General features: G+C 39.0%; 1 protein-coding gene across 1 annotated transcript in view; it reads right to left on the bottom strand.

Moving 5' to 3' along the window:
• NDFIP2 (Nedd4 family interacting protein 2) overlaps positions 1–14,741 on the bottom strand; it is a 64,379-nt gene extending 49,638 nt beyond the window's left edge. The window contains exons 1-2 of the mRNA XM_047081012.1: positions 14,715–14,741; positions 10,845–11,189 (exon numbers count right to left, since the gene is read on the bottom strand). Of these exons, the coding sequence (XP_046936968.1) occupies positions 10,845–11,189; positions 14,715–14,726 (357 nt within the window). The 5' untranslated portion in view covers positions 14,727–14,741. The remainder of the gene's footprint in view (positions 1–10,844; positions 11,190–14,714) is intronic.
• Between the last annotated feature and the right edge of the window lie 626 nt (positions 14,742–15,367).

Here is a 15,367-nt window from a genome sequence, read left to right as displayed (position 1 = left end):
ATAACATAAGCAAGGTTTTGAGTGTACGAAATTGGTCTGGAGCTAGCATCATTTGTTTATTCGTTCTCATCAAATACTTCTAAGGGCCTCCCATATACGAGGTATTGAAAGATACAGCAGTGAACTAAACAGACAAAATCCCTGTCCTTATGAAGATTACACCTGTGGTGAAAGGAGGAGGTAGGAATTAAATATGCAAAATATTTAGAGTATCAGTTGGTGATAAGTACTATGGGAAAAACTGAGAAAGTGGAATTAGGAGTACTGTAAAGAAAGTGTAGTTATTTCAAATAAGAGGGCCAAGAATGGCTTCAATGATGTGACCACTCCAACAGAATGAAGATTCTACCAGACATGAGAAACCTGTCTTTGCCATTCTCACAGCAAAATGTTATACTCTATTCCACTATCCATTCATCTCTACCCCCATTCTAGTGACAGACTAGGTAGCTGCCCGATTACAAGTAAGTGACACAAAACAACCTTACCACATTCCTAAGGGTTTGTTTTGGAGACTGGGTGAAATAAATAATTTGGCAAAAGCATCTGGCAAAGGGCCCCAAATTCAGGACTGATTGAGGTACATTCCCAAATCATTTACAACAGGGGTGGACAAATTACAGCCAGCAGGCCTAATCCAGCCCACTGCTTTTGAGCCACATCAATTTGTTTACATATTAAGAATGGATACTTTTGCACTACAACGGCAGATTGGAGAAGTTATGACAGAGACCATGTTACCCTGGAAAGCCTAAAATATTCACTACTCGGCCCTTTACAGAAAGTTTGACAACACCTGGTCTAGATCATCATCATAATCATCATCATCATCATCACCACCCCTTCATAGTAAGACCACTTTCAGGGACATCTTCATGAGCACATGACCAGTGTAGTCACACAGAATCCTGCCTCAAAAAGGCCCCATGCTTGGGGTTTAATGCTTTGTGGTCACCATCTTAAAATTCTTAATAATTTTATCTTTGAATCTGAGTTTTTTTTTAAATACGAAATTTATTGTCAAATTGGTTTCCATACAACACTCAGTGCTCATCCCAACAGATGCTCTCCTCAATGCCCATCACCCACTTTCCCCTCCCTCCCACCCCCCATCAACCCTCAGTTTATTCTTAGTTTTTAAGAGTCTCTTATGGTTTGCCTCCTTCCCTCTCTGCAACTTTTTTTTTCCCCCTTCCCCTCCCCCATGGTCTTCTGTTTTATAAGTGAACTCCAAAGGGACAACAGACCATGTGCCAGGGGCTTAGAACCTTGGTTCATAAGCAGCCCGCCTCCCAAGGAAGAATTCTCAGTCAGCTGAACTCTCTGGCTCAGCTTGATCTCCCCACCTTTGCCCCATGAGTAGAGGGGCGAAGTAGATAAGACCCCATCCCAGGCTGGTATCACCATGACACATTCACAGGCAAACCAGCAAGGTCTTCTCCTATTGCTGATTCATGTATGGAGCAAGTCCTAGCATGGAGGATGCAATCCATTGGGAGTTGTCCATCTGCTGTGGGTTGAGACAGCAGACCTACAGAAAGGGACTGCCCCAGGGCAGGACACCACATTTTCATTTGGCATTGGACCTTGCAAATTATGTAGCTAGACTTCACTGTTTTCATAAAACAAAAATTATAAACTGAAGTTGTAAGTGAAAGTTCCATTCTTCAATCAAATTCATAAAATTACTATGGTTTGTCCCATTACACTATGAGCCAACTCCCTTCATCTTGCTCTACCACAGTTTTCTTCATATTTTTTTTTTAATTTTTTTTTTTCAACGTTTATTTATTTTTGGGACAGATAGAGACAGAGCATGAACGGGGGAGGGGCAGAGAGAGAGGGAGACACAGAATCGGAAACAGGCTCCAGGCTCTGAGCCATCAGCCCAGAGCCTGACGCGGGGCTCGAACTCCCGGACCGCGAGATCGTGACCGGGCTGAAGTCGGATGCTTAACCGACTGCGCCACCCAGGCGCCCCTCTTCGTATTTCTTAAATAAATTCATTTCCACCATAGGCCACTACCACACCTGAAATACACAACAGTTCAATCAAGTCTCATCTTAACTGTCATACCTTCAGAATGGATACAGTTCTCTATTATCCTGATTCCAATCAACCAAGGGGTCAAACCAACTGGTGTGACATCTCCAAAGATGGTCACTACTAATTTATTACCACCATGTACATGCATGCCTCTCCTTCACTGAAAGATGGAGTTCATTTCCTCTCCCTTTGAATCTGGGCTGGACCTAGGACTGCTTTAACTTTTAACACACAAGAGAACTGAAATGAGTCAGTCAACAGTGTCAGCTGGGCTCCCAATCAATAGTCAGCATCAACTGCTAGCCAAGTGAGTGTTCAATCCAAATAAGCCACAAAATGGCTGCAGACCCTGCTAACATTGCATGGAGCAGAAAAACCACTCTGTTGATAAGAGCCAACCCATGGGATCCTGAAACATAATAAAATGCTTGTGTATGGAGTAGTTTGCTACAAAGTAATATAAAACTAAAACAGGGGCACCTGGGTGACTCAGTAGGTTAAGTGTCCAACTTCAGCTCAGGTCATGATCTCATAGTCCCATGGGTTCAAGCCCTGCACTGGGCTCTGTACTGACAGCTCAGAGCCTGGAGCCTGCTTCAGATTCTGTGTCTCCCTCTCTCTGCTCCTCCCCTGCTCACACTCACTCTCTCTCTCTCTCTCAAAAATAAACATTAAAAAAAAAAAACTAAAACTATATCTGAATACAAGATCTATCACAGCTGGGCCTATTATTTAACCTCTTTATGTCTCATTTTTTCTCATCTGCAAAGCGAGGATCATGACATTATTTCATAGAAGTGGTCCAAGGATTAAATGTGCTCATATGCATAAAGCACTTGGCAGAGTTCTCAGCATATTCCTGACATAATGCAAAGTCATTACTGTTCTCTTACTGCTATTTTAGTATTGATGAAATGTATTACTTATCCCACAAGCCTGTTTCATTTTCTTTAAACTACCTAGTTCTACCTCCTCAACCAAAGTATAAGCCATAGGACAAGAATTTAACTGTCTTGTTCACCAGCACTTAAAACAGAATTTGGCAAAGATACTTCATAAATTATATATTGAATAAATAAGTTAGTTATAGGACCTCTTTTTCATAATCAATAATGATATCTAACACTGTTCCCATACCTTAAGTGTAAATCTGACAAGAGATACTCAAAACATAAAATAAGCATATAAGCTACAATGTGATATTTTCATGATATAATTCCAATGCATTTACTTATTACTGCACAAATCATTTACAATTACTAGCTCATGTAATGAACAAATACGCCCTAATTAATGACTAGCATTTGATTCAACCTCCAATTAGGTGTGCTAATACAGTATACTCATTTGTATAATTTTTTAATAGAGTATTTTAAGCTTTTTAAATTCCAGTACAGTTAACTTACAGTGTTATATTAGCTTCAGATGTACAATATAGTGATTCAACAATTCTATACATTACTCAGTACTCATCATAAGTATACTCTTTAATCCCTATCAGCTATTTCACACCCCCCACCTCCCTCTAGTAACTATCAGCTTACTCTTTATAGTTAAGAATCTAATTCTTGGTTTGTCTTTTTTTTGTGTGTGTGTGTTTGTTTTGTTTCTTAAATTCCACATGAGTGAAATCATATGGTATTTGTCTTTCTCTGACTTATTTCATTTGGCATTATACTCTCTAACTCCATCCATGTTATTGCAAATAGCAATATTTCATTCTTTCTTATGGCTGATTTATATTTACATGAACACCCACACACACACACACACACACACACGCACGCACGCACGCACACATCCCACATCTTCTGTATCCATTCATCGATCGATGGACGCTTGGGCTGCTTCCATAACTTGACCACTGTAAATAATGCTGCAATAAGCATAGGGACTCATGCATCCCTCTGAAGTAGTGTTTCGTATTTTGAGGATAAACACCTAGTAGTGTGATTACTGAATTGTACGATAGTTCTATTTAAACTTTCTGAGGAATTACCATAATGTTTTCCACTGACTGCACCAGTTTGCATTCCCACCAACGGTGCACGAGGGTTCCTGTTTCTCCACGTCCTCACCAAAACTTGTTGTTTCTTGTTCATTTGCACAATTAAAAAAAAAAAAAAAAAGAGCTGCTCTAATCAAATCAGTAACCCACTTACAGTAAATATCACTACAAGCACAGAAATAGCCAAAGAAACTAATTATGCCCTCCATTCAAAAACAAATTACCTTGACAACACACAATAACGTAATACTAATCTTCAAGCTATAGAAACGTGATATAAAATACACTTGAGTGCGAATTTCCTTAATTACAGTTTTTATAAGTTTAAAACCTATTTTAAAGAGATAAAAATCAGACATTCACAGGAACCCTGATGCACCTCTGAAATACACCAGTCTAGAAAGCAGAAAGACATACAACAACGTGATTCATTATAACTATACTGTGATTCTCAACTTTTCTCTGCCTTGATGTAGATGACAGACACAAGTAACTTGCCCTACCTTTCAATTATGGTTTCGTAGTTTTCACATTCAAGAACAGCATTTTACGAGGCAAACAAATCAGAGGGGTGTGGTACAGAATGTCAGACGATAAACAAACATGTAGAACCAAGGAAGTAAAAGAGAGAATACATTATGGCTACAGAACTAATAATAAGTAGTACTGCTGGACAACCGCAGTTAGTGCATAAAAATTAAAAGGGGGAACTGCTAAGATATTGCATTGTACAGGTATGAAAAGACCCATCCATTCTGTCTGTACATTAAAAACAAAAATTTATACTTCAAAATTCCAATCAGTCAACCAGAATGGCTAAAATTAAAAAGACTGACAACACCAAAATTTTGGAAGTTGGTAGAGCAACCAAAATTTCATACATTGTTGGTAGAAGTGTAAAATAGTACAACTACTCAAAAAAGTCCGATGGTTTCTTATAAAAGTAAACATACACCTACCCTATTACTCAGTTATTCCACCCAAGACAAATGAAGACATATGTCCATAAAAAGATTTGTACAAAATTCCTACCAGCTTTATTCATAATAGCCAAAAACTGTAAACAACCCAAATGTCCATCAACAGAGCAATGGATGAACAAACTTTAGTGTATTCATTCAATTTATACAATGAAAAACTATTCCCCAATAAAAAGGATGAGTTACTGATATACACAATAACACAGATCAATCTCCAAAACTCCACAGAGAGTGAAAGAAGTTTTGCTGACTATATGCTATATGATTCTAGAATAAGCAAAACTAATTTGAAGTCAAAAAAATCAGAACAGCGATCAACTAGAGAATAGGACTCAACAGGGAAGAGTCATGAAGGAACTTTCTAGGGTAATAGTAATGTTTTCTATCAGGGGGTCAATAAACATTTTCTATAAAGGGCAGAATAATAAATACTTCAGTAGCCCTGTTTCAAATATTCAATTCTGCCATTGTAAATGAATAGACATGGCTGTTACCATAAAACTTTATTTACAAAACAGTACTTGGAACATAGTTTGCTGATCCCTGCTCTATATTTTGAAAGTGACTTGACTTACCAGGTGTATGCATTTGTCACAACTCATCCAATAAAGGACATAAGATTTATGCATTTCACTCTATGTTAATTTTAACCTCAAAGAAAGAGAACCATGAAATATCAAACTCTAGGCTAATGATAAGCATGTGGTTTGCAGTGAGGTACACTGCAAGGTATCTGCAAGTTTGAAAGCATCAAAAAATAAGAAGAAGAAGAAGATGGACTGACAGGTATACAACACAAAAGATTAACTGCTGGCAACTGTAGATCCTACAATTAGTATTTGGTATATGGGGGTTAACAGTATAATTTTTCAACATTTCTATATATGTATTTTAAAGTTCTAATATTAAATGTGGGGAACAGGTCATTCAATTAAGAGGCCACTGAAGATTTTTGAGCAGAGAAATGAAAATAAAATTTAGGTTCTACAAATAGGACTCACACAGTGCAAAAGACATTCTGAAGAATGGTTGGATGAAGGAAGAAAGTAGTAAGTAAGCTATTACAATAGTTGATGCCTTAGAAAGTATTAACATTTAAGGAGTAAGTACAAAATGAGTTACAAAGAGAAGTCAGAGAAGTAAAGAGTAGAAAGTGTCTTCCTCTCAGGAATAAGAAGGTTCCCAGGGTCAATGTAACAGAAATCAAGTAAGATGAGAACTGAAAAGTATCTATTGGATTAAGCAATGGGCAACTCTGATGATGTAAAAGTGGTGTGGTAAGAATATAAACCAAAGAATCCTGATAAATTCAAAGGAAACAAACAATTAAGGATCAAAGGAACAGAGGTGGGCCAAGAAAAGAAGGCAAAACTAGACAGCAACATAGGGTAAAAGACTGCAATATTTCCTTAACATGGAAAACAAAAGTAAATGACTACACCTAAAAATTCCCATCTATTATCTCACCCAGAACATGTACTATTTATTGGGTATGGCAGTCTGCCATGGGCCTAAGTGTCTGTGCACATTCTTGCTGAGTGTTAAAGTCTGCAAAACTTATCTATTTCCTGGTACTGAGTGGATTCTTGTAATAAGTCACCTAGGCAACAAAGAAGGTCAAGGTTACCACAGCACATAACTCTACTCCTAGGGAGAGGTTAACTAGCTTGTTTGTTGCTTGCTAAAGTGCTAGAGCCTTGGTCCTGAGTTCCTGTGCTGTGACCCACCAAGTGCATCTATCTAGACCCATCACCATAATGGGATGTGGGTGCAAGGAAAATGTACCCAAATATGTTGATGTTCATGCAGCTCGCTGTACTATGAGTAAGAATGCTATTTGTTTCTCATCTGGGAGTCTCCTGTTTTCTGCTAGTAACCATGAAACATTAACAAACTAACTTCTTAGCCTGTAAATAGGATAAAATCAAATCTTAAGACTTTTCACGGTACTTGACATGAACAAGAAAGAAGTAGTTGATATTCCTGTTGCTGTATAAAAAAAAAATACAAAAGTGGTCACAAACAAAAACTGATATATAATACTTTACAGTTTATATACCTTGTTATTCGTAATATTTACCACGTAACAATCTCTGTATTACATCTTTTACGTATATTACAACGTATAATTCTCATAATAATCCTTATGAGGTAGGTACTGATATGACAAAACTGAGGCTTCAAAATGCTAAATAAATTAACTAAGGTAAGAGCTCACAAATTGTAAGCAGCACAACCTAAATATAAGCCCAGATGACTTTAAAATGTGTTTTTTTTTTTTTAATTTTTTTTTTCAACGTTTATTTATTTTTGGGACAGAGAGAGACAGAGCATGAACGGGGGAGGGGCAGAGAGAGAGGGAGACACAGAATGGGAAACAGGCTCCAGGCTCTGAGCCATCAGCCCAGAGCCCGACGCGGGGCTCGAACTCACGGACCGCGAGATCGTGACCTGGCTGAAGTCGGACGCTTAACCGACTGCGCCACCCAGGCGCCCCAAAATGTGTTTTTTTTTTAACCATCAACAGTTAATCCCCTTCCCTGATTTATCAAGGACAACTCTAATTCTCCAAATACAAGGCCAAAGTATCTAGATCTTTACAGTATGAATACTTCATTAGGTTTACAGAAAACTAACATTTTGGAAATGTTAATATAATCTCAAAATTTTCTTTAAAAATCTGTGATCAAAATTTAGGAAAAGCTAGATTAAATATCTAAACCATTGTCTTTACTGCAGAATTTCTCATTGTTTTAATATGCAAATATTTGTTTTAACACGCTAATATATGCCATAAATCTTCTAAGACCATCTACTACATCATTCTGGAAAACAGTTTGGGAAACTACTGCTACAATCAACAGTGCCAACTTAACCTGTATACAGAACATCTCTGAAACCTTAGTAGTCAGCTTGGTATAGGTACATAATCCTTTACAATAGAAAACATCAAAGTTAGAATGTGGCCTAACAACTCCAAGCTAAAACAACTACATAGTTTAGCAACATTGCTCATTTTCTACCAAACAACACTTAATCCCGTAACCCAAGGAAACCATATAGCATATCTAGCTTTTTCTAAAATTAGAAGGGTAATAATTCAGGCTTTTTGTAGCTCTACATTATTATCCACTGCTTTACTTAACAAAATTCAGACTCCTATAACAACAGAAGGGAAGACGACATCACAGAAAAAGCTGTTTCCACATTAAACTTGTACACTGGTTAATGGTCGTGAGTCATTCTGACGGTCATCACCACTAACTTTCCAATATGGAAACCTAAATTTTAACTCTATCAATAAGAGATAAATTAACATTACAGACGATTGTACTCCTAAGCATATCTGCCTGTCTCCTACTTAGCTCTTAACATTTAACAACTGAAATTACTTATTGATCAATAATTTATTAATCATTCCAGAGTTTTCAAAAAAACTGAGTAAAGACAACTACACAGCAGTTGTGTTCATCACATAATCCAGAGCTGCAGACTTGTCCCCAAATAGTCTAATAGTCAACAACTCAGCTGCTTCTTCAGAATACCTAGATATAGTTATTCATCAGGCCATCCTCAATAAAACCCAGAGTTATACTAGACAGATGAAATAGCTATGTAATTACAAAGCAACAGGAATTAAAATCCAAATTTAAACTATGCTAAGATTCTCAAACATTTTGCCTTACAAAGAAAACAACTGATATCCTACCAGGAGTAGTATCTTTACAAGAACCAATTTTTGCCCTCTGCTCTGAAGGAATGCTTCCACCCATTCAAAGTCTATTTCAAAGTTTATGTAGGACACATCTCCAGGTGGGCGTGGGGGGGGGGCGGGGGGTGGGGGGGGGCGGGGGCGGGTATGCAATACCCATTTGTTGCAAAAGGAGTTGTAGAGAAAAAGAAAAAATATCTTAAAACTGGGTAAGTAAATTTCAATACACTGATGTTAGAAAAACATTTTTTTAGTAATAATTAAGTCAAATCTCAACTAGTCATAATTACTGAAAGCAACTGTAACAAATTATTTTAAGACACAGCTACATCAGTTAAAAATGTTTTGAGTAGTGACTTGTGTATAAGAACACAGTTGATTCTGACACACAAAACCCCAACGAGAAAGAATTCAAATAAAGCTAATGCCATTAAGGGAACAAATAGAAATAAGAAAATAAAAGGATTAGAAAAAAGACACTGGAAAGAGTACTCAATATTTTCTGCATTTTATTTTAGCTAACATCTGCAAAAAGAAGGTCTTTTTTAAAAAAACTATCCCGGGGTGCGCCTTGGTGGCTCAGTCGGTTAAGCATGCCGCTTCAGCTCAGGTCATGATCTTATGGTTTGTGGGTTCAAGCCCCGTGTCGGGCTCTGTGCTGACAGCTCAGAGCCTGGAGCCTGCTTTGGATTTTGTGTCTCCTGCTTTCTCTGCCCCTCCCCCTCCCTCCCTCCATCCCTCTCTCTCTCAAAAGTATAAACATTGAAAAGAAAAGAAAAGAAAAGAAAAGAAAAGAAAAGAAAAGAAAAAAAGAAAAATGCCTTCCACAGTGGCAGCAATATTTTCTAAACCGTTCTGAAAATAGATAAATTTTCACAAAATTCAACATAGATCATTTGAAGGTTTACAGGATGTAAACCAGATGAAATGGAAGCATCATGAGCTTGTATCTTAGACAAATGCACAACTGCATACATTGGAATTTCATCTTTCAGTAGCCTTCGTTCGTATTCGTCAAAATGCACTTATTGATAGGAATTCTCTGTTCGTAACTAAGTCTCACATTTGCAAATACATATTTGAGAGGTGAAATCTGCACTAATATATCTACATCTGCAAAATTTCACAAACAGCACTATTAATTGCACCATCAATGCTACATATTAATGCTTTCCTATTCTTCCTTAGTGAAAAGGTTTAATTACCACATGAAAGTTTATAACATGCTACCTAGCTACAACCAAACAGTCAACTATTGCTGAGCCCATTTTTTAAAGAGGGTTTAGAAATCTCCAACGACACTACCAGAATTAAGACTACAGGAAAAACTACATTAGAAAAACTGACACTGAAAATGTAGAGGGACACTTTTCACTCATTTAACATACAAAGATTTGTGTGGTTGAACTGGAAAACCCTGTATTTAGTGAAAAATAATTTTCAAACAGGATTTGCATTTTTTCTAGCAAAACCTGTTTCCTCTCCTGCCTCCCCCCCCCCCCAAGTGAGAATAGAAATAAAATCTGAATACTAACAAAATGGAACAGGACAAAATGGCAAGGTTAACTAGAGCTGAAGACACAGATCAGCACCACTATTCTCCGTAGTTACACAATTTTTCAACCCACATTTTTCACCGAATCCACATCCCACCATACATCGTGCTTACATCTCCTTCCCCCCTACCCGCTCCATTTTTGACGGCGATCCTCTTCCCAGCAGGTATGTGAACTCAGCACCATTTCCAGCAGACAATCCACTGGAAATATCTCAGAAGTGACTGGGTCAGGAAATAAGGAAATGGCCAAGAAGGTGAGAAGTAAAACAAATAGAAGTTTTAGGAAGGGGGAGGGAGAAGGGTATCTTACAGCCAAATACAGGGTGCGGGTGAGGGATGGGGAGGCAGGAGGAGCCTTGGGTTGAGAGGAAAGGGTCTCGAAGGAGTCAGAGACAAGCTCCACAAGGAAAGGTGTGAAGAAAAAAAAGAAGAATTAGGCAGTTTTTAGCCGGAGGAAGGGGACTCCCGGGTCCACGGCGGGAGGCAGCTCTGGGGTCCTGGGCAGCGCAGAAGGCCGGGGCGGGGACGCAGGAACTCACCACCTGGTAACGACCAGTCCCTGGCTGGTGATGATCCATCCTGCCCGGCTCGGGATCCGGCTTCCGAGCGGGCGAGTCCTCTCGGCTCTCGGACCCCTCGTCCACCCCCGTCGACGACGTCCTGGCCGCAGCGCCCCTTCCGCTGCTGTTTCTGCCGCCGCGGTCGCCCGGCCGGGCCGCTTCACTTCCTGTCGCTCCCGCAGCAGTCGCGGAAACCTCCGCGTCGGCCACCGCGCGGCGAAGCTCCAGAACGCCGCGCGAGCTACTGAGCATGCTCGCAGTGGTCGCGCATGCTCGTGGGGTCTTCCGGCGTCCGTTCGCGTCGCGAGCGGGGGTGGGGTTTGGCTGGGTGGAAGGAAATGGAAAAGTAAGACAAGTCCGGGGAACTGTCTAGGTTGTCTGCTTGTCGGGAGTGGGCGGTGGCAAAAGGGACGGAAAAAAAAAATCACCGTCCTTGATAGGTCTTTTCTATTGGACGGGTTTCGGCGCCGGCACAGGCGGGTACACAATCACACCACGCAGACACCGGAGTCGAGGAGGAAGGGAACGCATTCCTAGAACACCTCAGGATGGGTCATCCGTTTACCCAACACTTCCTCTTATAACTCACCGAGGCTAGGACAATGCGGGGAGATCCGTCTCTAAGACGTTCCTAAAATGCTCGTTCAAAATCATTAGTGAGGTAAAGGATATCTTTTTAAATACTGTTTTGTCCCCTTCTTGGTAGTATGAGATTTGAGAATCTAACAGGGACTCTTCAACCATACTCACGTCTCGCCAAGGAAGGAGGCCTCTAGAGCCCTAGGTTACTGGAAGGATACAAGAAAATAAGGAAGTACGATAGGACTATTTTGTCATCGTACTCACTTCAGTAATGCCAAAGGAAGTAACAGTAAGAAATCACTTGGTGTGCAACATTGTAAGACAGTCTTAGTGTCCGATTAGGCACACGTGATCTACTATGTGAGAGTATCTCCCAAAGGCCACAAAGCATGTTTTTCTACGGAGTAGAAGAGTATGATGGGACAAAGTAAAGTATCTTTTAACCTTTCTATACCCCAAAAACTATGATCTCACATAATCTGGCCCAGCGATCTCCTTTACTTTTTACTTCCTTTCTGAATTTCCAAAGGAGAGTTCTGGAATAAAAAAAAGCCACTGAGTGAGTCTGATAGGCTAGTTAAAATAGCAAAAATACAATAAAGACAAACTCACTGAGAAATAATCAGCTAAAAACATTTAAGCTTTCCTGATAGTTTTATTCAAAGCATTGACCAGTTCTTTCTATTTTTACCATCTCAACACATCTAATGGTAGAGAGTATGAATAGACTAACAATAAAAGGAGGCAATAAAATACTGAAATGTCTTTAAACTTGTTTTCTTTTAATATAAATTCATGTATTTTGGATTCGAAGACAATAAACATAGGACATTTTATTGTATTATTGTACAAGAGGTCACCTTCACAGTTTCACCCCAAATGATACCACCTTTAAATAATCAAAACAACACACAGTGTTGAAACAGACAGAAAAATGAAATTAGATTCCTACATCACTTATGGTCTGTACTGTTCCTTTAGAACTTAATTTTATATGTGCTTGTGTTTTCATTAATCATTTATATGTCCATTTGTTGTTTTTCAAATAGACTACTGCTCAGTGCAGTAGCCATTTTTTGCACCTAGCATACCCAGAACACTACTGAGAACATAATGGTGAAAAGCAAAGACCAAAAGCAGACATCCTGAATCCTGTTAAAGTAACAAATTCTTTCAATTTTACCCTCCTCCCAAGCTTTGTGAACATTTTGCTAATCTAGACAGCAGACAACAAAATTCAACAGAAGTGTTTTTTTCAGTGAAGAAAAGGAAGAGAAAAAGAGGAAAGAAGTAGAATAACAGCTAATGGATATTGAGCCTTTCCCCAGCCAGGCGTTGCATGTGTTATGTCATTTTAACCTCACAGCAACTCCATGATGTAGGCACAACTATAATCCTTGTTTAACAAGTCAGGAAACTAAGGCACCAAGAGGTTCAGAAACTTGTCCAAAGCCAAATCACTAGCAGGTGGTCACAGACTCCAGAGTCTCCACTATATTAAGCACTATGCTATAAAATACCCCTCCCCCATAGTGATGCATCACAAAGAGCCAATCTGACTTTCTTAAATCCCACCTTTTTGATCTATGTGAAATGAATGATGCTTTCTTACCATCCCAAAAAGAGCCACTCTGAGCTCCTTTTGCCCATTTCACAACTAAGCCAGTGTGACCTGTAACAGGCCATCACAAGTAGAAGCCCTGAGTTGTCCCACTGGGAGCATGAAATGGGAGAAACAATATTCTTATCATTTTAGAAGCTTTTAACAACATCTGATGTATTCAACCCCTAATGTTTTGGTGGTGACAACTCTAGTCACCTAAGGAATTGATGGTAGTGTACCACTATAAAATACTTCAGGTGGAATTTTAGAATGTTAATGCCCTTCACGAACACCTCTTATTCTGGCCTGATCAATTTTCATTTTCAAATACTCAGCCACCCAAAATTTTACCAGAGCCACATTGCAATACTGGGGCAGACATGGAGATAAACTGCCTGGATTCCCTATCAAGAAAATACTCTGTGACTAATTATAAGGAGTGTGATTAACTAACAACCTCCAGTTGTTTTGCCCGGTTTTCCTTCAGTTTTCAACCTGTGGTTGTTTTAGTTCAATCTGTGGTTGTGTGGTTGTGTGGTTTATTTCAACCACAGGTTGTTTATTTCAACCTGTGGTTGTGTTTATTTTCAGGGTGGCATCTGGCCATCAACTGGTGGTGGTACAGGTGGAGCCACTTTTGCCTGACACCCTTTTAAGAGGCAATCTTTGCTTCCGAACTCCCTGCTAACCTGGCAGAGACTTTGTTAGCTTTGTAGTATGTTGTGATGACTCTCCCTGCCCAATCCTTTTCTTTTTCACAGATGTTAACTCCCCAATAAATCTCTTGTACTCATAACTTCATATCAGCATCTGCTTCCTAGAGAACCCAAACTAAACACGTGCCAAGACATAAAGTGATAAAACATGGTCAATATCAAAATTGTATGAAGTGACAACTGTCTTTTCACATTAATTGATGCGTCATCCCCAGAATAATCCCCCCCCCCGCCCCCGTTACCCTCCATTTTTACCATTTTCTCATGTGGGCATAATGTATCTACAGTCTTCCCACCAAGAACGACTTTGAAGTTCTGTAGAGTGATGCTATCTAGTCATAGAGACCCCTTTTCCTGGGATATACTTCCCACTGGGAATCCCTCCTACCTTCCCAGAAGCAGAGCTATTCCCTTTAGAGATAAACTGATTTCTTATCATCCTCCATACCCTCCTCCTAGTTCAAACCAGATATGCTAAACTGCATGTACATGTGCCAGGATTCTTTGTTGTTATTCTCACCAGTTAAAGAGCAGTGGACAGACGTGCCCTTGCCAGCACATGGCTTTCTACACAGGCCTAAATCATAGGTAGGCAAATGCTCCAAATTTTCCTTACTTCTTGACTTCTAGTTTTTTATCACTTCCACTACAACATAGAACATACAACATAAAACTACTCCCCAAGTAGCTGCTGATGGTTAGTGTGACCATAGATCCTAATGGTTAATTGCATTTGGAATATGTATGATTTTGTATATTTATCTAGAGAATGATTAAAAAGAGGTAAAATTGCATTCTCTGTCTGAAGATTTCTAACTCTACCTAAAAAAATTCAGTAGCCATTATTTTCTGCTCACTAAATTCTGAAGTAGATTTTAGAAAATACAAGAAACTATTGTGTCATTTTGGTAAATGAAAATGAGCATAATTATTACTCCAAAGTTTTACCTCTATTACCATGTACGTGGATCTTTTAGCAGTTTGGAGGCTTGTATCTCAATTTAGCTTCACATAGTGTTCCTTATTTAACTGGTTCTGAGATTCCTGTCATCTGTTCAGCTCTATAATTTAAGAGAGGAAATCTGAGTGAGCAATTTGACAATCAGGTATCTACTTCCTGTCTCTCTCTTTATTCTCATACACTATGTTGAATATCAATATAGTAAGAATATAGGAAGAATCTAAAATACAGCTCATGTTTTTTATAAGTCAGGACTCAACCTAAGAAAAAGAACCAATAGAAGATATATATGAAGAGATTTATTGTGAGGAATTGGCTTAAACTGTTGTGAGGGCTGGCTAAACATCCAAAATCTATAGTATAGGCCACTGGAACTCTAGAATATTCTAGAAGTTGCTATCTACAGGCAGAATTTCTTCTTCCTCAGGGAAGCCTCAGTTCTGCTCTTGACCTTTCAACAAATTAAATCAAGCCCACACAGATTATAGAAGATAATCTCCTTAAAGTCAACTGATCTTGGACTTTGATCATAGTATCTAGAAGTACCTTCACAGCAACGCCTAGATTAGTGTTTGAGTTTTAATTGGAGCTATAACCTAACCAAGCTGACACAGAAAACTGACTATCCCATGTTTATTAA

The sequence above is a fragment of the Lynx rufus genome, unplaced genomic scaffold, assembly GCF_022079265.1.
Source record: "Lynx rufus isolate CCGP_SWC_20201006 ecotype Redwood Valley unplaced genomic scaffold, mLynRuf1.p SCAF_1, whole genome shotgun sequence".
NCBI classification, from domain to species: Eukaryota; Metazoa; Chordata; class Mammalia; order Carnivora; family Felidae; genus Lynx; species Lynx rufus.
Note: the sequence above shows the minus strand (reverse complement) of the source record. Positions and strands in the feature narration are given on the sequence as shown.